The following is a 24,225-nucleotide window of genomic DNA, read 5'->3' as shown; positions in this document are numbered from 1 at the left end:
CGAACATGTTTTGTTTGTTTAAGATTTTTATCTATTTATTTGAGAGAGAGAGAGAGAGAGCACGAGCGGGGGGCGGGGCAGAGGGAGAGGGAGAAGCAGACTCCCTGCTGAGCGAGGAGCCGGATGTGGGGCTCGATCCCAGGACCCTGGGAGCATGACCTGAGCCAAAGGCAGACACTTAACCGACTGAGCCACCCAGGCGCCTCAAAAGATGAATATGTTTTGAACACCTATGATTTGTCAGGCAAGAATCTAAATATTTCATATAGATTGGCTAACTTATTCCAATTCAAGCTTCACAACAATTTTGTGAAATAGGTTTTAGGCCCATTTGATGAAGATAAGCAATGCCTGGAGAGGTGCAGTCACCTTTCTAAGCTTCAGTTTCCATGGGTGGCCTGGGATTCAAACCCAGGTCTGTCTAATAGCATAACCTGTGCCAGGTTCACTGAGCTTTGGGTGCCCTGGCAGCCCCTTACCTCGTCTGAGTCTTTGCTGGGAAATCTGTGCTAAAACACTTGGGTTTTTTTGTTTTTGTTTTTTTCTGGTCCTGAAGTCTTTCCCTGTGTCTAGGACTCCTTCAGCTCTATGAAACCCCAAAGGGTGATGGATTAATATCTCCTCTCCCCATCCCAAGAAATTAACTTTGGCCCTTGACAGCCAGACTCTAAGAGTCTCACCTTTTTTTCTCTTTTGTGAAGGCAAGTTTTGGCTTTCCTATTCAGTGTGACCAGCTAAGAGAGGTGATTTTTGGAGGCCAGGCACAGGCAGTCCAAAAATAGGGTACTCAGGGGCCCAGACAAAAGACTTAGGGGAACATTTTAAGAACCCTCTAGGACCATTGATCACAGGCACATCAAGCTTTCTCTGTAGCCAAAAGCAATAAAAGAATAACCTCTGTTCTGTAGGGAGGAGAGTCCATGACAGTTATGAGACTTAAAAAGGCTATGTATATTAAATATTAGAAGCCACAAACAGTCCAAACTCTTCACTTAACCTTTGAGAAAATAGGCACCCAGAGTGTGAATTGACTTTACAACCGGTCAAACAGCCAATTGGTAGACTTGCGACTTGCAGTCCAGTGTTCCCTATGCTCCACCACTAAAGAAACAAGCTGGGGGTGGGGTGGGGCAGAGGAGCTCAGGGTTGGCTCACCCAACAGGAGGGGACCACAGTTGTTTTAAAAGAGGAAGTTGCCAAGTGGAGCCTGGAGCAGCTGACATGTTTGTTAGTGCTCCTCTGGCTCCTCAGCCAGGGTGATCCACACCAGCCACTGTCAGACTGAGTCCTCTTTCCTCCCGGGAAGAGTTGTACCTCAGCTGTCCTGGGTGCCTTGGGGCGTGCTGGGAGAAGGGTACAGAGAAGGAGAAGGATGGTGGGCAGAGCCTCATCTTGGCGTTTGTTTAGAAAGAGAGTAAGGAGAGCTTCTGCTCAAATTCTCTCAGCTCCGGGCTTGCAGTGGGAGTCCCCACTCACCTTCCAACAGCCTGGCTCAGTGATGGGCGTGGGGCGGCTGCCGTTTTCAGGCCCGGAGTCCCACCTCTTCCTGCCTCCCTGCCTTTGGCCCCCATCAGGCCCAGAGGAAGCTGCGGGGAGGCACAGACCAAGCTCAAAGCTGCTTTTATTGGGGAGGAGAGGGACTGAATGGAGTCCTGACAGATTAAGTGCTCCAGGCTTAGGAAAGAGATACAATAAATAGGTGATAACTGGGGAGGGCTCCCAACACAGCGAGAAGGGGCACCGTTGGTCTCAACCTCTGGGCTTGCTCATCCTTTTTGCTGTGGGAGCTGGGGTGTGGGGTTCGCTGCAAACTGGGGACCCGAGAGCGAATTTTTCAGGGCTCCAAGGAGTATCAGATCTGCCATCTTGCTTGTTGTGGGAGGGTCTTGATCTCAGAAGTGTCTGGGTTGGTGCCTACTGACTCATCTGAGGAAAGAAAAGCATTGAGGTGAGGCGGGTCATGTTGACAATCAGCTTGGAGGCTCACGGCATGCCTGACGTTGCATGCCTGAACATGTGAAGTCAAGCCTCTGAGAGGGGAATATCCTATGCCCAGTACCTGTCGCACCCCGTTCTAGCCCAGGCCTGGAATGGAATGGAATGGAATGGAATAGAAACCTGCAGGCTTGTCCACTTGGCATTCTCCCTCCCATCCTGGGGAGCATCCCGCATTTCCTGTGCGGGTCAGGGGCCCAGGGTGTCCTCACCCCCAGCATCCTTCTGACGGCTTCTAACCGTGCCAGGACCTGTGGGGCCTCCTGTGGACACAGCATCTGTAGCTCCCCGGGTCTCATGTGAAGCACCTGTCTCCCTGTGAAGAAGCCAAGGCTCCTCACCGTGCTGGGAACGAGAACAGCAGGATCTGTCAGCAGGAGAGCGGAAGGACTCGGGCCTGTGTATTCGGGGCGTGGTATATTCTGGAGTATCGGACAGATGGGGGGCTGTTTGGGCTTGGAGGCTGGGGTTACAGGAGAATTTAGGGAATAGGGTATCTGGAGGTGAAGGAGTCAGAGAGACATGTTGGCTTAAACCAAGCTCAGGACTCCTGGGTTTGAACTGAGAAACGCCCTGGGAGAGAATTTTATGGTGGGGAGGGGTGGCTGGCAGCTGAAGTTCTTCCTGAGTTCCCCGGGGGATCCTGCTCTCTTCCCCCAGGCAGAGGCTCCTCATTCAGTGCTCTTGCGCAGGCATGGACGCACCCGTTCCCCTGCTCTCTCTAACTCAGCAGAGGGGGGCACTGTGGGTCTCTTCTGGCCCCCGCGTGTTCTGGGTCTCTGGCTTTCCTTGGCTATTATTGGAGTCCTTCGAAGAGGTTCTCCCGACACGCCCTCTGGGGCTAGGCACTCACCTGGTGGAGAAGTGCTCGGCCTGCAGCCAGGCTGTGACCTCCTCAGGCGTTGAGCTAAGTCGAAGCATTGGAGCCTGGAATCAGGGGAGCTGGGGGTAAGAGGCCATCTCATCTCATCTCTCTCTTTTTTTTTTTTTTAAGATTTTATTTATTTTATTTATTTATTTGACAGAGAGACAGCGAGAGAGGGAACACAAGCAGGGGGAGGGGGAGAGGGAGAAGCAGGCTTCCCGCTGAGCAGGGAGCCCGAGGCAGGGCTCCATCCCAGGACCCTGAGCCGAAGGCAGACGCTTAACCCACCGAGCCACGCTGGCGCCCCTCATCTCCTTTCTACCCACAGCCCCCGTCATCCAGGCCCCTGCTCTGGGTTCCTGTCAAATCATTTATCTCACTCCATGGTTCACTTATCTGGTGGGGACAAGGCTTATTCTCTGCTCTGGCCCCATGATAATAAACTTGGCATGTAGTAACCCTGTGGTGGTACGGATGAACTTGAACCAGGGCTATCTCCTCCACTTGTCATTGAATCCTTCCTGCTCCCACCCCTGACTTAGAGCTTCTGGATAGTCGAGGCCAGGTGGTACCCAAGGCGGCGACTGGTTCTGGTTCCTGGAGGCCCCCGACTCTAAGGGCTCTAGGATGTTGCTGGGAATGTAGCCGCTCTGTGCCTTCTCATTCTTCACCAGCCACCACCGCTTGCTCTGGTCCAGGACCTGCCAAGAGTCACTACCTCAGTCACCCAAGCCTCTGTCCATACCCCACACCCCCAGCCAAGGCTTTCTTCCTTCCTGCCCTCCCCCACCCTTCTTCTCCCTATCCAGGCCACCCACCCCAGCAGCCCCATACCCAGACCACCAATGCCAGGCTGCCTATGGCTCCCGCCAGCCACCACCTCCTTTTCTAGGCTCAAGCCTGTGTCTCACCTCCAGCACCTCTCCCTGGGCCACAGTCAGTTCCTGTGGGTTTCTGGCTTCAAACTCATATAGGACTTGCATTTTCAGGGCTGGCTTGACAGGTCTGGGGCTGGAGGGCACGTGGTCGGGGTCCCCAAGCTGAGGGCCATGTTGTGTCTCCTCTTGAGCAAAGTAGGAGGTGCTCCCTAACCCAGAGCTTCCCCCCCGACCACACACAGAGTCAGGATGGCTGGAGAATGGAGCCTCAGAGACTGAGTCCCTGTCCCAGCCCCAGAGACCCAGATGTCTCCTGCCTGGAGTCTGGTGGTGACTGTTCGGCTGCCACAGGGTTTAATGGCAGGTCAGCGTAAGGCGGGGGTTGGGGTGGGGGTTCCTGCAGGCAGGAGGGGTCTGAAATGTCACTGATTTCTGAAGACTCTGCTAGCAGTGCACGTTTCTGTGTCTGAACTCTCCTCTGAGTGCTTTATACCTGAGCTCTGGGAAATCAGAGGTAGTATGAGGAGAAGGACTGGAGTCTGGGAAGGTAAAACACTTTTTCACCCAAGGTAGGGAAGGCATATGACTGGCTAAATGTGAGCCCAGAGGGTCTGAGTTGTAGAATCCTCAGATCCACTGGGTCAGTCCCGCCCCGGCCCTCCCCAGAATCATGCAGTCCCGACTAAGCCCAGGGCGTACCGGAGGGAAGGAGAGTTCTGGTGTCCTGAGGGTGCCTGTAGGGAAAAAACAGAGAGAGCAGGAGCAGGGAGTCAGCCAGCATGGTGGTGGGGAGCTGGGGTATCAGACCACAGCCCCACTCACACACACCTGCCTCATATCCCCATCCCTGCCTGGCCACCACGCAGATCTGGGTCCCTCCGTGAACCCACCCACCAAGTAGGTGTCATGTGACCGTGGTTTGGACTGAGAGGGCAGAAAGTAGCCCAGAGACCAGGGCTTTGAGCAGGGCTCTTTGCGAAGCTCCCCTTACCTGGTTGGAAGGTTCTGGAAGCTGCCAACCATCATAGAATGTGGGTTGGTAGGGCGGGGGCTCAATGCCTGTCCAGTCGGCCCTGCGGAGAGAACAAAGCTGAGTCCACTCCGTGCCGGGCTGCTGGATGTGGCGAGGGAGGAGATGACAGGGCCTAGCCTCGGGATCTTCTAGGGAAGGGAGGACATGGCCCGTGAGCACGGATGAAAGGCCCCAGACACCCATACAGGGGCACGCGGTGAAGCATGCACACCTCCCACCGTGAGGGTATCTTTGGCCCGGCCTCACCCCTGCCCGTGAAGTGCAGATACAGTAACTCTGGACTGGGGGTTTGGATCAAAGGGGTGGAACCACAGACTGTCCCCGCCTCGGGGTCTCAGGCAGGGCTTTTCTGACCTGTGTTTCATTTCTTGGCAGTGCTCTCTTTCTTTTTAGCTCACTTGTGGCTGGGACTCACCTTGCATCATAGCAGCTGTTGTGGTTGAGTCTAGGGTGGGGGCTGCTACTTGCTTCCCAGCCTCCCCCCTCCCCCGGCCCTGCTGCACCCCCACTGCAGGAAGGGCAGGGCTGTTCATGGCATCCAGGCTTGTTCTGCTAGGAATCTTCTCCCGGGGAATCCCCACTCCCCTTGAGGAAGTCCCCTCCCTTCCTCACCAGGCCCCGGAGTACTGCCCCTCTCCCAGTAATGCTTCCCCTGTGTCTGTGTTTCTTACTCTAGGGAGCCCCGTGACAGCACCCTGAGTACTGTGGGTAGGGCATTGGAGGCAGCTAATAAATATCTGCTCAGCAGGAACGAACACATCCTTCTGTCTTCAGAATCTTTTTAATTGGTTCCCTCTCTTTACGCTGAAAACATGCTCAAGTCTTCCCTTGACCCTGTTAATACTCCTTTTAGACAGTCATTCTAGAACCTTCTCTTTTCTGAGAATGTGTCTATATGTCCTGCCTACATTTTCTTACCCCTGGGTCTTTCCTTATTTTTTGCAACCTGATTTTTACCTCTGCTATTACTCTATCGAAACTTGTTCTTGGGGACACCTGGGTGGTTCAGTCGGTTAAGCGTCTACCTTCAGCTCAGGTCATGGTCCCAGGGTCCTGGGATGGAGCCCCTCAGAGTCCCACATCGGGCTTCCTGCTCAGGGAGAGTCTGCTTTCTCCCTCTCCCTCTGCCCTTCCCCCGTGCTTGTGTGCTCTCTTTCTCTCTCTCTCAAATAAATAAAATCTAAAAAAAAAAAAAAAAAGAAAGAAAGAAATTTGTCCTTCAAAAGTCCTGATAATCTCCCGATTGCCAAATACAATGGCCTTGTAGGGTCTAAATGCTTCTGGATTACCACAGCATTTAGTGCTATTTATAACTTCCAGTCAATTTGCCTAAAAGCAAGTCACCTAAATATAATTTGCCAAAACTCAACTCTTTTGAGGGCTTTTACATCTTTTTGGTTAGTCTCTTTTCTGTATTGTCTCTCCATTCATTCATTCACTGACTTTTGGTTATTCTAAGAAATTGGAAAACATTTCAGGGCGCATATGACTTCATTTTATATTTGAAATAATAAACAGGGACAGAAAAGAGAATAGAAATTACCAGGGACTGGGGAGAGGGAGGAATGGGTACAGAGTTCTGTTTAATTAATTGTTTAATGGGTATAGAGTTTCTTTTTGGCACGATGAAAAAGATCTGGAAACAGTGGAGACGATTGCACAACACTGTGAACGTACCTAACGCTGTCGAATCATACACTTTAAAATGGTGGATCTGATCTTATGTATGTTCTACCACAATGAAATCAATAGATTACATTGAATCGTAATTCATGTCTTTAGATGAATCGGGCAAAAATTCTTTTAACGAGGCTGCACAGGGAAGGGCTGCCTATTAGGCAGGAGACTCACTAGCACAACTGGGCTGATTCCCTGGTCGACTCTCTCTCTCTTTCTAAAACCCTCTTTTCTCCGGGTCTTCACGCCCCTGCTTTTTTGTTTCTCCTTTCAATTCTCTGGGATATCTCTTGGTCTCCTTGACCCTTTCCCCCTTTTGCCACCAGCCCTTGGAAGTGTCCCTTCCTTCCTATCCCACGGGCTGGTGCAGGCCTCCCTGGCTTAAGTGAGTTCTTGGGGCTCCCTCTGGAGTCCTTGCCTCTAGGTGGCTCCAGATGTCACCTTTTTTTTTTTTTTTTTTAAGATTTTATTTATTTGTTTGACACAGAAAGAGAGAGAGAGAGAGAGAGAGAGAGAGAGAGGCAGGCAGAGGGAGAAGGAGAAGCAGGCTCCCTGAGAAGCAGGGAGCCTGATGCGAGGCTCGATCCCAGGACCCTGAGATCATGACCTGAGCCGAAGGCAGATGCTTAACCGACTGAGCCACCGAGGCGCCCCCCAGGTGTCGCTTTTGTGCTGACTGTTCTCAAACCCACAGGACAGCTGGGACCTCTCTCCTGAGTTCTGGTGCCGGGGGTGCTCTATCTGGGGAATGTTTCACTGACGCCCCAGCTCCAGCTCGGCGCACCCCCAGCTGGTCCCACCTCCCGCTCGCTCCCCGCGGCCTCCCCAGCCAGGCCTGATTGTGCTGTGGCCCATCTCACGGCCACACGGAATACCTCTTTCTCTCTCCACCCCTTGGCCCATTGGTTGCCAAGTCTTAGTGATGTTGCATCGGCATCGCTTCCGTCAGCAATCCTTAAGTTCTGGCTGGATTGAGACAAAGTTTTCACTTTGTCCTTGACCAAAATGAGAAAATATTTTAATAGCAGGTTGCCAACTCTGCTTTCTTGGGAAGCATTGTCCTTTTCTCCTTCAGTGGTGGCGGTGATGGTGAGCGGCCATTTTGGTGTGGTTTTTTTTTTTTATTGTTTGTATGTAGTCTAATAAAAAGCTGGGAACTCCACGTAGAGTCCCCCTGGATTTGTTCTGAGTTATTTCTGGTTTGTGACAACCGAGAGCCTGCCGTCTCCAACGTCCTGCCAGGTGCCCCCATGCCCCTTGGCCCAGTTCAGTCCCGGCCTTGCCCTCACTCACCCGCTGGTGGTCCAGGCCACACCCAGCTTCTTCCAGAAGTCACTCTCAGCCGGGCTGAGGCAGGACTGTAGCAGGTCGATGGCTTTGGGGGTGAGGAGGGGTGAGACCACTTGGGCTACTAGGCCAGGCTCAGGGCACTGGGCCAGGATCTAGGGGAGGGATGGGAGGTGTCAGGAAGCTGAGGCTCTCCCAGGGCCAAACAGGAGTGGGAAGGGGCCCGCAATTCCTGGCTTCCCATATTGCCTCAGGCCTGCTGCTCCTTCCTGCCTCCCTTGGATCCCTGGTGTCCTCGGACCGACCCCAGCCCATCTCGCCTGTTGAGGGGTTCTGTACACAGCAGGGCTGGTGTTTTGATTCAACGAGGAGGTTGTGTTGTGGTGAGCAAGGTGCAGACCCCACAGCCTCCCTCTGCCGCCTGACTTCCACCCCGGCCTCTGCTCTGTCTTAACTTCAGCCTGTCCCTCTTCATCACCCTGTTTTCCCCAAACTCACGGAGTCTAGAAGTTGGAAGAGGATGTGCACGAACTCAGGGGCGTTCCTCTCCTGCAGCCAGGTGGCCAGCTTCCCCTGGGGACACAGGGCAGCACGTGCTACCACCCTTCATCCCTCCCCACCTTCACCAGGACCCCAGGACACTACAATTGTTTGGGGCCTCGGGTGGGAGCCTGGTACTCTCCAAAAGTCCCAAGAGGAGGAGGGCAGGTTCCAGGGGGAGAAGCTAGAGAAGGCAAGGACTTGGGGGTGTCCACGACACCAGAGAGGAGGCAGTTACTGGGGTGGGATGAGGGGAGGGCTGTGGAACTTGTGAGGGGTCACATACTAGGAGGTTGAAGCTGTACTTGATCTTCTGGAAGCAGTCAATATACTGAGCCTGTGTCATCACTACAGGGGAGGGCGAAGGTGGCGGGCTGTAGATCACCCCAAGACCACGCCCCCACCTCTCTCCCCTCCCCTGCAGCCCTCCGCACTCACCCCGCTGGTCCTTGCCCTTTTTCTTCTCCAGTCTCTTCTTCTTATGACTGTTCATTGCCTGGGCCTCCTTCAGCTTTCCTGCGAACAGCTCGATGTCCCTCAGGACATGGCTTAGTATCTCCTGGACCCCAAACAACCCGTGCCCTCGAGTCGGCAGTTGGGCCCACCCTGGAAGCCGCCCCCACCCCCGACCCTTCCCCTGACCCTTCCCCACCTCCAACTAGAGCCTCAGGCCCAGCCCAGAGTCTGATCGAGCCTCCCTGTCCCTCCTCAGTCCCGGGCCTGCCTTGGCCATCCTGGGACCAGGCCCAGAGAGCCTCAGCGGGCTCAAGACAAGCTACGGTTACCTCATCCTTCTCTGGGTTCTCGGGGGATGGGGGCTGCCTCGGAGGAGGCAGAGTGAAGGTGCTTTGTTCGCGGACACTGGAGTTGTGTGGCAGCCGCCTTGGGGATGGTGGTGTGCCTACAATGGAAGGGGACAATGGCCCAGAGCCTTTTTTTGATTTTTGATCTAAAGCTTCCTTTCCACCTGCCCTCATGCCCCACACTTACTGTGCTGTGGGGTCGCCCAGTAGGGCTGTTCTGGAGGGGGCCTCTGCTCTCGTGAGGGTACCTGCTCCTTGGGGAATGACCTTTCCAGAGGAGGCCCCTTCCATCTGTATTGGCTGGGGTGACGGGCTCCAGATTGGGGTCTGCTGAGCACATGATGGGGATACAGCTTTGACAGGCTTCTTGGGATGGAGGCTCTGCCCCAGGATCCAGGGGTATCACCACCCCCCTCCAGGAGATCCACCTGCCCTGCTCCCTGGTCTCCAGCTGGACTCCACCCTGCCTCACTTTCATGCCCCCTAGGCCCTCTCGGTCCCATGTCAGTCTCCGGGGACAGTCTCCAGTGTTCCCTGGGCCCAGTCTCATCTCTTCCCTCATGCCCATCTACATCCTAGCCCCAGTCTGGTCCTTCCCCAGTTCCAGGCCCAGGTTGGTTGGGCCACAGGCTCCTGGGATCCCCCAGGAGTGGGGCCAGGGCCTGGCCCACCCAGGCCCAGGCTCTGAGGTCCTGCAGGTGGGCTGGGGCCCAAACTGCTTACCTTTGCTCTTGCTCCTCTTCCAGGGCCTTCTGCAGGCAGGCCTTGAGTTGCTCTGCCTGGAGGAAGCAGCAATCAGGCAGGCTCTGTGTGTGTGTGTGTGTGTGTGTGTGTGTGTGTGTTGGTGCCGGGGGGGGGGTGCCGGGGGGAGAGTGATGGTCGTTGGACCCTATGCCCACTCCCTCCCCAACCCTGCCCCTGGTCCCTCACCCCCACTTCCTGGCACTGGAAGAGCAGAATGCTGGTGACTGGCAGGCCCGACTCCTGCACCATGACGGACAGGACAGAGCTGTAGGAGCAGGTGTTCAGCGCCGTGTCCACGGCCTGGATGCTGTCCAGGCGGTAAGAGTCCAGCTCCTCCTGGGCCAGATGGAGAGTTCGGCCGTGAGCACCGCGGTGGCTGCTGGGAACTCCGAACCTGGGCCACCCCAGCTCGCCTCGTGGCCTGGGGCAGGGGTGTCGTCTTCCCTGACCCCGGTGCCTCTGTCCCCCAGCCCTCCCTAGGCCTGGGTACGTACTGTATATGGGGACAGCTAGCCTATGTTTGGGGTACGGGATGGGTGGAGTCCATGCCTGGTGCTGGCTTATCCACAACCCATGTTAGCTGTGACCCACTGCAGAGTCCAGGGGGGGCTGACCTTTGTCTCGATGTCCAGCAGCTGGAGCCAGCCATCTCTGACCTGCAGGAGCAAGTCTTGGCTCCACACCCGGCCCTGAGCATCCATCTCCTGCAGCTTCCTCAGGGCATCCTTGGGTTCCTGGACTTTCTGAGTCCCCAGCTTACACGTCATCAGGTGCTGAGGGGAAAGGAGGATTGGAGAGGGGGCACATAGGTGGTGGTGGGCAGGGGTGGGGGAAAGGCAGCAGAGGAGAAGGACGTGTTCCTGGCCTCCTTGTCGGGGAGGTCCCAGGCCATCCCCATAGAGCAGCCTTCTGTGGCCAAGGGGAGGCCAGGAGCACTTGGGCTAGGGCAGGGCCCCCGAGTCAGGGTCTGATGAGCCGCATGCGAGGGTTTAGGACTCTGGAAAAACGATGTCATGGCCCTTAACAGTCCCGGCCAGCAGAGGGGGCTGTTTGGAGGTAGATGTGGGCTCTAATAACCCAACAAATAAAGTCAGAACTCCTCTGGGTGGGATATAGGACCTTCAGATTCTGTCCCTGGCTTTCTTTGCCCTCTTTGGGAATCCACCATCCCAGCCTGGTCCTTCTCCTCACTGACTGAACAGTCCTGCCTCCCTGCCTTGGCTCATGCTTCTCACCATACCCAGAATGCTTTTCCCACTTCTGCCAGTCTATCCCTTCCCAGTCTCCCAGGAAGATCAAGAGCTCCCTCCCTGGGTCTTGCCCGATGAGGGCCATAGTCATCTCGGTCTCACTCAGAGCCTTGCCCACTGCTAGTCTGACCATCCTGGAAGGTTTTTGCTGTTATTCTTCCTCAAGGAGACCCCTCCCTTCTCCCATCCAAATGCCACCTTCACAAGCCACAGCCCCGCCCCTTGCCCTCCCCTCCAGGCCCTTGTTGGGGGGGCGGCCGTTGCTTCCTGCTCCTGACACCCCTGTCCTGCTCTCTGTCCAGGCCTCAGCGCCTCTCTGGGAGTTCACGCTGCCAACATATTCCGGGGCCCCTGACCTCATGTGCATCCGGGACACATCTCCTCTTGCTCTCACCCACCAGGCCTGAATGGAGCCAGTTCCCAACCCCCGCCACTGTCATGAGGCCCAGGACTCCTGGCCCCAACTCACCTGGCAGGCTTGGGCATCCCTGCTGCCCTGTGAGCCTCCAGACCACTGTCCCTGTGTCCTTCCCCTGCTTCTTCTCCCTGGGAGCCTAAATCTGCTGCTGCCCCAGATGCTTCAGCCTGATCAGGTGTCTGCTCTTCCCCACAACACCCTTCCAGCCTGCGCTCGCCCTGTGGTGCCAACAGCCCTGCAGGCAACTAGATCTCACAGCGCCAGTGCCGTTTGCCCAGGCAGGGCTGGAACCTTCTTTCCAGCCCCCAGTGGCGCATGCCTGCCCTGGGGACTCCAGCCCAGACCTCTCCCCGCTGAGACAGGGCTCTGCTTGCAGGTCCTTGCAGGGACCACCGTCCTCATGCGGGCTGTCTTCCTGCCGCCATGCCAGATCCTGGGCAAAGAGCAGTTCCCCAGAGTTACTCACCTCCACCCTGTGCTGCAGACAGGTGGCCTCGGAGGAGACCTTCTTCAAGTACTCCTTCCGGTGCACTGCAGGGGTGCAAAGCAAGGGGATGGAGATGGAGGAACAGATTGGCGGGGAGACAGACAGATACGGGAGGTGGGGTGGTCAGCGAGGGCAGGGGTTTCGGGGAGGGGAGGGGAGAGGGGACCAGAGGGGGAGCTCACGGTAAATGGCTCTGCTGCTGGGCCGGGACATGCTGGCACGGTTAGATGACTCCTCGAACTGACACTGAACCAGAGAGACAGCCATCAGGGCTGGGGAGAAAAATACCAGGGCAGGACCAGGCAGGAGACGGTGCTCTTGTAGCTCATCCCTCACTCAGGCCTGAGTTTGGGCCAGGCTCTGACCTGGGGCCTCCAGGACCAGACCCAAAACTTCTGGCTCCAGGGGCCTTTCCGGAACCATCCTGCAGCCTTGCCTTCCTCCGAGGAGCCCCATTTTGGCTGGGCCGGGGAGGCCTCAAGGCAGGCTCCTGGCCTCCCATGATTTGGTCAGTAAGGCTCATTCCCATGGGCTCGGGAAAGCTGTGTGGACAGGCACCCGGGAATCCTGTCCTGGGCCTGGATGTAAAAGATGCCAGGTCCATGGGCTGCACCTAGCCTCTGGAGGAAAGGTGTCAGGTACAGCAGCCTTCCTTGCCAAAGCAAGCCTCTTGAGCAAGTCTGTTTCAGTTCCGCAAATTGGGAGGAGGTTATGTTGCCTCTTAAGCTGCGGACCCACTTAGGGAGGGGTGTGTGGTGTGTGTGTCTGTGTGTGTGTGTGTATCTGTTTGCATGCACGTGTGCAGGCATGTTAATCATGGGGCTCTGTAGGATTTGTCAATGATCTGCACTTCCCTGAATGTCTTAGATAGTCAAGACTCCTGTCTCTTCACCTTTCCATACTCTGAACCCTCTGCCCAGAGCCCCTCCGTACCCAGCCCTCGAAATCCAGCTCAAGGATCACCTCCTCCGTGAAGCCCCCCTTGACCACCATTCTCCCCTGCCCAGAGTGCCCTCCTGATGCCACGGCCAATCTTGTATGTTTCTCTCTCACAAAGACAGCCGCTCTGGTTCATGTGCAAGCCTGGGGCCGTGCCCCTTACAAACGCCATATTTAATTTTCACTACCATTGCTTGTACTTCTTTGGCTCTATGTGCTGAGCACTGTTCTATGGACTTCACCCTCATCAACTCACTTAATCCTCAAAACAACCTCACCCAGCAGGTGCTGTTCTTGTTCCATTTACCAGATGGGGACTCTGAGGCTCAAAGAGGGTAACAAGGCCTGACGTCACCACAGTATTTCCTGGAGAATGAGCCTAGCCCGGTCTGGCTGCAAACCCCGGGCTTTAATTGTGTAGATATGCCTCTGTCACGGGGCTGTGACCTGCTGAGGACAGACTTGTCTTGCCACGGCTGTCTCCCCAGTGCCTTCCCAGCATGGGGCGGGGGTTTGTCTAGAATACACACACGTCAGAAAGGAAAGGAGGTAAGTACAGTGTGTGTGCAGGTGCAGGGTGGGATGGGAGAGAATTAAGCATGGGGGTCAAGGGTAAGTGTCATTTGAATGACGTGTGTATGCATCACGAATAGGGTGTCAAGTTTGTGGGTGCCAGGCATCTCTGTGGTATGCCTGCATTGTACAGAAACGCTGAAATACCCTGGGCAAAGTATAAGAGAAGAGCCCACACCCGTTTATTAGGACGGTTATGAAAGTAACAGAGGGTCTGATAAGATGACTCAGGGATGGGGAGACCAGTTGCTAGGAAACAACTGAGGGATTGTGGAGGAGGCAGCTGGCTCTGTTTTCCTTGTTTGGGAGCACCCCTGTTCCCTCGGGGACAGGGGTGCTAGAAGCCTGCTCCTCCCCACTCTACACTACCCCTCCCCCCAGGCTGCACACTTCCTGCTTCTAGATCCAGAAAAGAAAGAAGAGAAAATGAGCTTTGCCTTGGTCAGCCCTGCTCCCCTCCCCCGCCCAAGCCAGGATGGTCCCTGTGGGTCCCTGTGGGCAGGTCCCGGGAACTGTCTGGAGCTCAAGATCCCAGACAACAGGAGAGGGGAGGCAGCTGGCTTTGGCCTGCCTTGCCCTTGGGGGAGTAGGGCTGTGGCCGCCTAGTTTCCCCCATGTATCTCCTGAACTTAGGGGCTTGGCACAGGGAAGGGGTGTCTGCATCACAAACCCTGGGAGAAGGAGCCCAGAGATGTTTCAGGACCCCTGGCTCCCCCCTGTCCTGCTTCCGAGCCAGCTAGCCAGCTAGCCAGCAGATGAGTCCCAAGCCTTTCTTGGGCTTGCTCTTCCTGGCTGCATCTGGGAATGGGCTGGAGACCTTGGCCTGGGAAGACACTGATTTGTTCCCACCACCCCGGGATCACCTGCGGCAGGGCAGGGCCCTGATCTTCCTGAAGGCCAGGCCTTACCTGTGTTCCAGTGAGGTTTGCCCCACCACGGGGGCTGCTGCTTGAGCTGGTGGTCCGGTGCTGGCTGTGGGAGGGCAGTGTCTTCTCTGCTGGCGGCCACAGACAGAGGTCCTATGGCCAGGCGGGCCCTGGGTGAGCAGGCGGGCCTTATGGTGATGAGGCCACGAGGCAGCCACACCTGTGCTCTTTGGACTCCGGTGGGTGTGGAGGCTTCCTGGGCCACCACCCACTCGGCACGGAAGCCTGGACCTGTGGCAGTGCCAAGCTTAGCCAGGGACCCTGCGGCCCAGCCTCCTCCTCTGCTTTCCTCCAGAGTTGGGGTGTGGCCTTTTGGGTACCTCCACTGAGGTCCCCCGTCTGCATCACGCGCTAGGGCTGGGGCCAGAAGGAGAGGGTCCCCTTGGCCCAGGGAGGTCTGGCTTCTGTGGCCAGGGGACAGGTGGCTAGAGGTGGCCCCCAGGCTTTGGGGAAGCTGTGGACTGGCATGTGCCCGTGTGGGTGCGTGTGCTACACGAGTGGATGCACGATCATGCGTGCCCAGGTGGTGCCTGTGAGCAGGACATGGATCTTGGAAGAGCAGATGGGGATCGGAGACAGGGACCACCACGGGTATTACATGGAGGGCTGAGACCTTTCCTGGCAGGACCACTTCATTCTGTCCTTTCTTCTGTCTCCTCCCACCCAGCAGGGAGCACCCCCCACCCCCAAGTCCTTGCTCTTCCACTCACTTTCCTACCCCCTGCCTTGTACCGTCAGACCTCTGGTCCATACCTGGCTGGCTTCAGCAAAAATGAGAAACGGAGGCTTGCCTTTGTCCCTAGTCACAAACACACCCAGTTCCTGGGCTTCCTTTTACTTAAAAACCTTCCTTGGCACCCAGGGTGGGCCTGGCTGCCTGCCCCTCTGGGAGCTCCCAGTCTAACAAGGGCGCAGCATATGAACAGACACCAAGGGAACAAGGCAGGACAGGAGAGGAGAGGAGGGAAGTCCAATGTGGTGGTGGATCTTGTGGCAGAGGTCGGGACCTGGTAGGTGTTAGGATCCATGGAGAGTCCTGTGGGCTGGGAGCAGAGCCTGCATCTGTGTGCCCAACCTTGGCTTCCCGGGCCACCCCGGGGAGATCTTGGCTGAGTCACCGCCCCCAGCCGAGCCAACACTGCCCTGGATGGTCTGGAGTTCGGGGATTGGATCCCCGCCAGGGCCTTCCCCATCTGCAAGAGTCCATCGGGCCGCCAGCTTCAGGGGCCCAGGGTTCAGGTGCTAGCTGGGCCAGCCCCCAGCCATGGCCTCATGGGAACCCGCCCTCCAGGCCTCGCTGGGGCTCAGCCTCTTGGTCCTCCAGCTTCTTTCCGGGTAGGACAGCCTGTCACCTGGCCTCCTCCAGTCCCAGCCCCAGCTTCATCCAGGCCGTAGCCACATTCCAGCCCCAGCACAGGCCCCAGCGCCCAGCTAAGCCCGTGCTCCTGCCCGGCTCAGGGCAGGCCGGTCCTTTGAAGAGTCTCCCGTGACCTCAGTGCAAGGACAGTAGGCTCTCGCACAGGCCCGGGGGGAGGGGGCAGGGGCGCCGCCCGCCGCAGAGAGGCACATGACTCTTAGGGCAGAGAGACAAGGAACACCTCGTGGCCCCCTCAGCTCTTGCTCTCTACAGTGCCCCGTAGGGGTGCCCTTGGGAGCATGGGGGTCTCCTCAGACAGCAGCCCTGTGCGGCCTGGGCAGGGCTGGACCCAGGGCTTCTTTGGTGCCGGGCAGTGTGGATGTCTGCCAGAAGGGAGCCGCTCCAGGGAAGGGGGGCATTAGGAGGGATGGAGAGGCCAGGCCATCCACCTCTGGGGTGGTGGGGGCCATTCCTGGTGCTTTTGCACAAAGAGAGTTCCCGGTGCCAAAGTAGTTCTTTAGCAAAGTAATCCTGGCTGGGGCACCACGAGCTGGGACTCAGAGGGCATCTCCTTGAACTGTGAGGCTATGAGGGCTTTGGACCTCACCCATTCACTCACTCGCTCATTCACTCCCCAGCTCTATATGGAAGGCTTCCCGTCGGCCGGGCCCCATGCTAGATGCTGGGAGACACCTTGGGACTCAGCCTGAGTTCAGTGTCTCCCTCCAATCAACCCAGCCTCCCCACCCATGTACCCAGCTCAGTGGAGGCACCAACGCCCAGCCAAACGGCCAAGCAGGATGTTGCTGGTCTGCTGCCTCCTCAGAAGGCCCTGCCACCTGCTGGTTCCCTCAGCCTCTCACAGGGAGAGGCTGCTGAGGAGTGAGGGGTAGGATCAGACACAGGTGCACAGGCTTTAGGCTGAAGGGGCCAAGGAGCCCCTCCAGGCTACCCCGGCCTGGGCCTCCCAGAAACTCCAGAGCAGGCCCTGCTCAGTGCCGGGGAACTCTGGAGGAAAGAGAGGTCTGCTTGCCTGAAGGGCCATCAGGGAGGGAGGGCAGGACTCTAGTATTTGAGGAGAGAGACCTGCTTGTGGCTGAAAGGGATGGAGAGCCAGCTAAGAGCACCTCAGATTCGTGGAACCAGACGCCAGGGCAGGGTCCACCCAGAGCTCTTGCGGGTGCACTGCACGGATGATGTCGGATCGGGAGCTGGGGCCTGAATGGAGGCCACGGCCAGGGGTTGATGCCTGGTCCTGGGGCTCAGAAACAGACCCCATCTCTGGCCACTGCTGCCTCCAGTCCTGGCACCTGGGGGCAAGTGGCTTCTGTGGGCCAGGTAGAGGAGTCGATGAGAGACCTCATGCCTGCATTTGTAGCTTACATCCCAGAGGTAGAAGAAAGGAGCAGATGTAAAGGTAATCAAAGCGCCGGGGCGGTGTGATTGAAGGCATGGGTGTGGGAAGATACTTTGCGTGTAATTAGAGAAGACATCTCTGAGGAGGGGAACTACGAGCTGAGATAAAGGGTTTGAAAGGAGATGGTGTGAAGTGCCCATGGAAGGGGCGCCCCGTGACAAAGATGTGGCTGCTGGAAAGGCAGCTGGGAGACTGAAGCGGAAAGGGTGCGGGGAGAGGCGGTTCAAGGTGGTCTGAGGTGGGGCAGGCAGGGCCGGGTGGTAGTCACAGTGCACCAGGCTCTGCAGACCACGGCCAGGAGTCTGGCTTTTATTTCAAGGGCCACTGGGAGATACTGGGGGGCTTTGAGTGGAGGAGTGGTGTGGTCTGATTTGTGTTTTAGGAGAGCAGGCTGCAGTGGGGGAGTGGGCCCAGGGAGACCGAGGGGCGGCTCGGCAGCGATGGGGAGGATGCAGAGGGCAGTGAGGATGTGGGTGGACTGGCGGGGGCGCACTGTGGTGGCGGAGGAGAGTCCTTTCGGGGGGACTCAGTGTGGGCTTGGACAACTCGGCAGAGTTACGGTGACCCTTGGTGGGGCGGGGAAGACAAGAAGAGAAGGAGGAGCCGGGAGGGAGTGGCGGCTACAGTCTGAAAGGCCTCTGTGGCCTCTGAGTGGAAGCATCGAGAAGGCGGGAGGAACTTGAAAATCAGAAGCTGAGCGCGGTGGGATGACCCTGACGCAGCCATTCAAGACCGCGTGTGGCAAAGCTGTTCAGCCCTTTGGGGGGAAGTTCACGGCGGCGAGGCCTTAGACGGAAAGAGGGCAAGAGCCGGCCGCGGAGTGGTGGTCCCGGAGAAGCCCACCTGAGGAGGAGAAGCCCACCGGGGGAAAGTACGTGAGTGCAGGGCAGTGGCCCCAGGGTGAGTGCTGGCACGCCACAGTAGGAGATTGGAAGGCGAAGAGGAACCCACTAAGGAGCCTGAGGGGCCGCCTGTGAGCTCTGAGGGGAGAGAGGAGGGGAGAGTGCTTCTAGAAGGAAGGAGTGGACACACCTGGGTGAGGGGGGACCGAGGAGTGGGGAAAAGCGCCGAGAGAGACGAGTCCGTGTCCTTGTCCACACGGAGGCCGTGGCTGCGCCTGAGGAGGGCAGTTCCCTGGAGCCATGGTGGCCGGCGCTGGCGGGAGAGGGTTCGTGTGGGTGGCTCAAAGATGCTCTGCTGGGAATGGGACGGTGGGGTCCGGGGACGACATATGGAAACTTGTTCAGATGTGTTTACGAGGGGAGATACGGTGGCATATTTGCTCCTGGGGAGAAGCTACTGGTGAGGGAGCAGAGACACGGAAGGCCTGGCGACTTCAGGAAGCTGCCAGAGAATGGGGTCGAGCGTAGATGGAGAAGGCTGGCATCCCTGGGGGGACAGGGGCGCGGCCTGGGGAGAGTCCTCTGTGCTCCCCACTCCCCATTTAGGCAGAGGAAGACAAGGGGGCTGGGGCAGCAGGAGGTTGGGGGAGGGGGTGACTTGAGGGCATGTGGTCCATTCTCTGGGGTCGGTGTGGTGTCATGGCCTTGAATTTTCCAGAGAGAAGGCCAGGCCCCAGGTGCCTCCAAGGACTGGGAGACCAGGGTTGGAATCTGCCCAGCTTGCCCTCAGTCCCTCCATCTCCCAGACCCCCAAACCCAAAGCCAGTGCTCAGGCCTTATTTCTCCTACCTTTCCCTAAAAGTCCCTGGCGGCAGGATGACGTTCTAGGTGTTTCTTGGGGCCCTTCCCCCTGCTTCTGCTCACTTGGTTCCACCACTCTCCCGCCTTGGATGCACTGGGTTACTCCCACACGTCTCCTCCCCACTCCGTGGTATTCTGGGCCTCTCCCACCTCCTCCTCCCTCCTCCAGGTGCAGAGGAGGGAGGAGGCCTCGATTCACCCAGCACCCCCTTGACCAGACAGCCCCGAAGGAGAGGCCCTCAGTGATGTCTGGAAAAGCCCTTCACCAGAGGCCCGGACTTTGCACTGTGATTCAGAGCAGGCCTTCAGGAAAGCGGGCCGCCAGGGCTGCTATGGAGGGGGCAGCCCCGGGGAAGGGCTTGCCCTCTGTGATCTCCGGGGCGGGGCCTGGCCGGGCCCAGCTCAGGCCTCGCCTCCTGGGTGTGCAGGGGAGGGGCCTCAAGCCGCCTCCCTGGCCTGCACTCCTGCCGCTGCCTCCACGTCCACACGCTGCCCAGGAAGAGCACAATGCAGCCATTCAAAACAGCCTGTAAAAGACCCTTCAGGGATGTGGGGGAAAGTTCATGATGCGGCATAAGCTGGGAAAGGCCTGCTACAAAGTGACAGATCCTCGTGAGATCCTCGAACTAACAAATAAATAAGTTGAAATCCTGTAAATGGAAACAGAAACAAAACAAAACCCAGAAAGAATCTCAACAAAACCTATAATCATATACATCTAAATAGAAAACAGTGTAATCATATAAATCTACATATAGAAAATCTTCATGATGGGGGCACCTGGGTGGCTCAGCAGGCAGAGCGTGTGACTCTTGATTTCGGGATTGTGAGTTTGAGCCCCAGGTTGGGTGTAGAGATTACTTAAAAATAAAATCTTAAAAGAAAAAAATGTTCATGATGTAGTTCTAGGTGAAAAGGGCTACTTACAAAATGGTAACACTCAGTTTTGTAAAAAAAAAAAAAAAATGCAATCGTGAAATCTTTTGCAAGACAAAAAATTGTCGCCGTGTGAATCTAAACTTTGATGCAGCACCTGCTGTGACAGGCACTCATCTCGGGGGTCAGGGAATGCTTACCACAACCCAAGCAGATTCTGTTATTTGCATCTCTGATTTACATATGAAGACGCTGAGGCACAAAGAGGCAGAGAGAGGTTAAGTAATTCGTCTCTGGAATTTGAACCTAGGAGGCTGGCCTTGAGAAGACGCCACAAGAACCGAGGCAGTCATCTCTAGGTGTGTGGGCCCTTCCTGGTGGCTTTACACTCTTTTTTGTGCTTTTCTGTATTTTCCAACTTCTTCCCGAAGAGCATGTTAGTTACCATTGTAATCCATGCCTCTCTGCTCGCACTCCACCCCACACAAAATAAATGGGAATTTTAAAAGTAAGAAAACAAGACAAACATATCCCAGGAAGTCGCTCCCCCTGAGGCCCTGGGACTCTGTCCTGCCCCCCGGGTGGCTGCCGAAGGATGAGATCAGTGGCCTGAAGCCTGTGAAGGCCGGTGAGAGGGCTCAGATCTCCCCTTTGTCCCACATGGCCCTCGGGGGTCCCAGAGGCCTGGGCAGTGCCCCCGAGAATCTCAGGCCACCCCACAAAGGCTGGGGCCAGGCCCCATCTTGTTTGGCCTTGAGAGGGGCTGGACTAGCTGTGTAGGCTTCCTTGAGCCTTGGGGAGGTGTGTGTGAGTATGAGTGTGTGTGTGTGTGTGTGTGCGCGTGCACGCACGTGTGTGACTGTGAGTGAAAGAGAGATAAGAGAGAAGGGTCGGGGTGGCCGGGAACACAGAGCCAGCCAAGGAGTCTGAAAGCCTCTCCTTGATTTCTTGGCCCTCATACGCCCACCGCACATTTCCACCGCACACTGTTAGGCCCCCACATAAAGCAAGGTTCTCCCTTGTAGCATCCAGCTGCCATTGGAACCCTCTTGGTGACCGGGTGCTTGTTACCTTGCCAGCAATGCAGGCCATGTGGGACTCTACACAGTACAGAGCAAGGGCCTTGGCGTCAGAAATAATTGGTTGGAACCCTAGTGCTGGCTCTTAGCCATGTGGCCTTGGAATCCAAGCTCTCTGAGCTTCAGGTTCATCATTTGTCAAAAGGGTGGACGTTGACTGTGAGGGTTACACAGGACAGCGTGGGTCACATGTCTGGAGCAGGGGAGGGCATCCACAAATATGCTCCCCAAAGCTGGCCTCCCTGGAAGTCCTTCCTACTGCTCCCAGCAGAACCACTCAGAGTAGACCGGATCTCTCCCAGGGGCCTCTCCAGCAGGCAGGCTTGCCCCTGGGCCATTGGGCCATTCCATCCACCCTTAGCCACCCCAGAAGCAGGGTGCCCAGGCAGGCTGCCATGTTGGTTGCTCTAGAGCAGTTTCTCAGAAGCTGGCTCCATGGGGATCCCTGGGGGGGAGCTTGGTTGAAAATGGAAAGTCCTGGACACCACCATGGAGAGTCCATGAAGGAGTCTCAGAATCCAAGTTTTTACAGTCTCTCCAGTGGTTCTGATGGGAGCCAGCACTCCATCTTCCTCCAGTTGGCACTGTCCTGCCTAAGAAGTGATGAGCGTTTGACTGCTGCCTGACCAGCTTGGACCTGAGAGACTGTCCATCTGCTTGCCCCTCACTTTCCCCACTCAGGCCCCTGAGTGTGCCCCATGGTGTGCTTGGGCTCAGACAGGCAGCATCCTTCCAGAGAAGCTTGTCCTGCCATGAAACTGGACAGTAGCTGGGGCCAGGAGCCCTGGACACCCCAACTCTGATCCAGAATGTTGGTCCATCTAAAGGTCAGGGCAGACATCCTCATAGGGCTCCCAGAATGAGCCTGATGAGCTTGCTCTGTGGCTTGGCCGCCCACCCCAGTAGGCTGGAGGTCATAGCCCCATGAACGCAGCACAGAATTCAGGCCACCAAAGACCCCCCACCCAGCCTTCACCTCAAGGCCTGCCTGGGATTCCAGAACAAGCCTTTGGTGAGAGAGATAGCCAGTGGGGGTCTGCCCCTTGGTGTGTGACTGGGATCCAGAGGCCTGCAGAGAAAACACCAGGCCCATCCAGGCCTGAGGCAGACGTGTTCCAGGAAGACTGTCGATAGCCATGAGGCCCCAGTAGAGCCAAGCCCCTGCAGGGGCAGTGGCCTGTCACTCAGAGCAGGCACCCACTGTGCCTGGCCTGTTGGGTCCTCTCAGAATGTGGCACCTTGGGTTGGAGGTGGCCTTAGACCCACCATCTCTTAACTCCTGACTCCCTGAGAGAGCCGCGGAGTCCTGCCCCAGCTGGCCAGCTCTAACCATCACAGCATTCTTCCCCGGGCCAGTGGCCGACCCGCATCCCTGGAACATCTACTCCGTGTGCCCGCCCCTTTAAGGCAAGTCGCTCAGATATTAGAGATAGTATGCCCTCCGAGAGTTGCCCACATCCTCATTAATGCCTGAGCCCCTGGGTTCAAGTTAAACTCTTGCGACCTCAGTTTCCTCATCTGTGAAATGGAGACAACTACGGCTGCTGCTTCTTGAATGCTTGCCGGGGCCAGGGTGCACTGGGGGTGTCACAGGCGGGCACGGTGGTGATTCAGTCAACTTCCCTGACCCTGGGCCAGCTTCCCAAGCCCTGGCTCCCGGCCTGCTGGGAGGCGGTGCTGGCTCCCTCTGCTGGACAGCAGGTGAGTCGCAGACACGAAAGGTGGGGACCAGACGGAATAGCCCTTCCTGGTGGGAGGGAGCTCGCAGGGGGCCTGGCCCAGCCTGGGGTTTTACAGATGAAGAAACCGAGGCCAGTGCAGTCACCTCACTGGATGAAGTTTATCTGCGTGGCCCTGGATCGGGGAGCTTGCCCCACAGAGGAGAGTTGGGCCATTCCATCCTACTGGGCTCCCGGACGCCTCAAGCCCCATTTTGATCCCATTCATTCCTCTGGGCTGCCCGGTGGAGAGGTGGGAATTTGTTTGGTGGGGAGGACATGGCCTGTCCTCAGGCACCGGGCAGAGGCTGAGGCCCTTGCTGTGCCCTTTCACCGGTAAGCTGCGATTCCAGGGAAGGTCCTGAAGGGCGAGGCAGGAGATGAGGAGGGGTGGGCTGGGGCGTCCATCCAGAGAACACCATCCCTGGGCAGGACAGAGGCCCAGACAGCTGCGTCTCCCAGCCTGTGCCTCTCAGGGACATAAATGGGACTTTCAGGGACATCTGTGTCTTGCCTGGATTTGCTCATCCAGCTGGTGACAAAAGTGTCAGGTGGAGGCCCAGAGGGGCTTCCGGCCCAGGGCACTAGCATACTTGGAGTATTCTGGAATCTTGTAGCTTCTCCGAGTTGGCTGTTCATGACAGTGGCTCTTATTTATTGAATACCTCTTGGTAAGGAGCTGTGTGATGGACTTTATGGGTATTGTTTCTTTTCCTTTCAATGATACGACAAAGTGGGTATTATCAGGGCCATTTCATGAAGGGGAAACTGAGGCTGGAGATGTAAAGAAGTGCTTACATATCTGGAAGAGCTGGGCCATGAGCCCATGTTCTGTGATGTGCCTCTGACTTACTGCTCTGCCTCTAGCTTGTCCTTACCTCCCTGTCTCCCCAGGGGTTAGTTATACAAGCCCTAACGTGAGCAGGGCATTCCCTCTCAACCTCCCTTCCCTCCCTCACCCACCATCCTGAGTGAGTGCATCCACACCCATAATTTTAGCCACCGTCGGAGAGCTGACAAGGCCTCCACTGAGGGCTCGAGCCCCAGTCCCTTTGCACCTCAGACCCAGCTGCGTGCCATCCCTTGGTCACCCTCGGCCAATGAGCCTCAAACATTTCAGGCTCTCCATGCTCCACACAGAGGCTGCTCCTTCCACAGCCCCCATCTGCTCCTCCCCTGTGTCCCCCTCCCAGCTGTGGTCCCACCATCTGATCCCCACAGGTAGCCACCGAGTCCTGGGTCTTTCTTCCTTAACTCTCCAGAATCTGTTCATGGTTTTCCTTCCCTGCAGTTACTGCCTTCATTCAGACATTGATCCCCCCTTATTCCACCACAGCCTCCCAAACCTCTCATGGGGGTCTCCTCGCCAGGGATTGTCCTTCTGCTCCTTCCCCACCTCTGCCCAACGGATCTTTTAAAATTCAGATCTACACATGTCACTCCTCTGCTTGTAAATCCTTCAGGTGCTCCCATTGCTTTAAGGAAAAAAGCAAGCTCTAGATTCGTCCCTGGTACCCGAGATCTGCCTTCGGCCTCCTCTGACCACCTCACACCCTCCCCACTCCAAACCCGGCCGCAAAGAGGTACCTGGAGCCCCGACCTCGCGGCACCTTCTGCCTCCCCAACTTCCTTGCCTGGAAGTCCTCCCCGGATTCCCCTT

The 24,225-nt window shown here is 56.8% G+C and overlaps 1 protein-coding gene across 4 annotated transcripts; it reads right to left on the bottom strand.

Moving 5' to 3' along the window:
• Window positions 1-1,585: 1,585 nt before the first annotated feature.
• On the bottom strand, window positions 1,586-19,078 carry EPS8L3 (EPS8 signaling adaptor L3). 4 transcript variants are annotated; one of them, XM_073896187.1, is made up of 20 exons: window positions 18,881-19,078; window positions 14,398-14,525; window positions 12,160-12,249; window positions 11,957-12,021; window positions 10,437-10,595; window positions 10,009-10,158; window positions 9,802-9,857; window positions 9,266-9,408; window positions 9,061-9,176; window positions 8,714-8,834; window positions 8,562-8,623; window positions 8,234-8,308; window positions 7,742-7,890; window positions 4,730-4,811; window positions 4,438-4,472; window positions 3,772-3,958; window positions 3,433-3,561; window positions 2,849-2,922; window positions 2,208-2,340; window positions 1,586-1,926 (listed from the first exon to the last, which is right to left on the bottom strand). In XM_073896187.1, exons 3-20 carry the CDS (start codon window positions 12,242-12,244, stop codon window positions 1,915-1,917), a joined length of 1,833 nt encoding a protein of 610 aa, XP_073752288.1. In that variant the 5' UTR covers window positions 12,245-12,249; window positions 14,398-14,525; window positions 18,881-19,078; the 3' UTR covers window positions 1,586-1,914. The 4 variants fall into 4 exon arrangements, with proteins under 4 accessions (XP_073752288.1, XP_073752290.1, XP_073752291.1 ...); XM_073896189.1 differs by having other exon boundaries at window positions 9,266-9,405; window positions 18,881-19,077; XM_073896190.1 differs by having other exon boundaries at window positions 12,160-12,223; window positions 18,881-19,077.
• Window positions 19,079-24,225: the final 5,147 nt, after the last annotated feature.

The sequence above is a fragment of the Callorhinus ursinus genome, unplaced genomic scaffold, assembly GCF_003265705.2.
Source record: "Callorhinus ursinus isolate GAN/ISIS: 27379988/994484 unplaced genomic scaffold, GSC_fseal_2.0 scaffold9, whole genome shotgun sequence".
Classification (NCBI taxonomy): Eukaryota; Metazoa; Chordata; class Mammalia; order Carnivora; family Otariidae; genus Callorhinus; species Callorhinus ursinus.
Note: the sequence above shows the minus strand (reverse complement) of the source record. Positions and strands in the feature narration are given on the sequence as shown.

Bases quoted from the DNA above. Each gene is read 5' to 3' on its own strand.
- EPS8L3 (XM_073896187.1), bottom strand. From the start codon at position 12,244: ATGGCTGTCTCTCTGGTTCAGTGTCAGTTCGAGGAGTCATCTAACCGT. The intron at 8,624-8,713 runs GTGAGTGCGGAG...CCTCCCCTGTAG, and splicing joins AAAGGGCAAGGACCAGCGGG to TGATGACACAGGCTCAGTAT. The intron at 4,812-7,741 runs GTGAGTGAGGGC...TTCTCTCCGCAG, and splicing joins GTGGCCTGGACCACCAGCGG to GGCCGACTGGACAGGCATTG.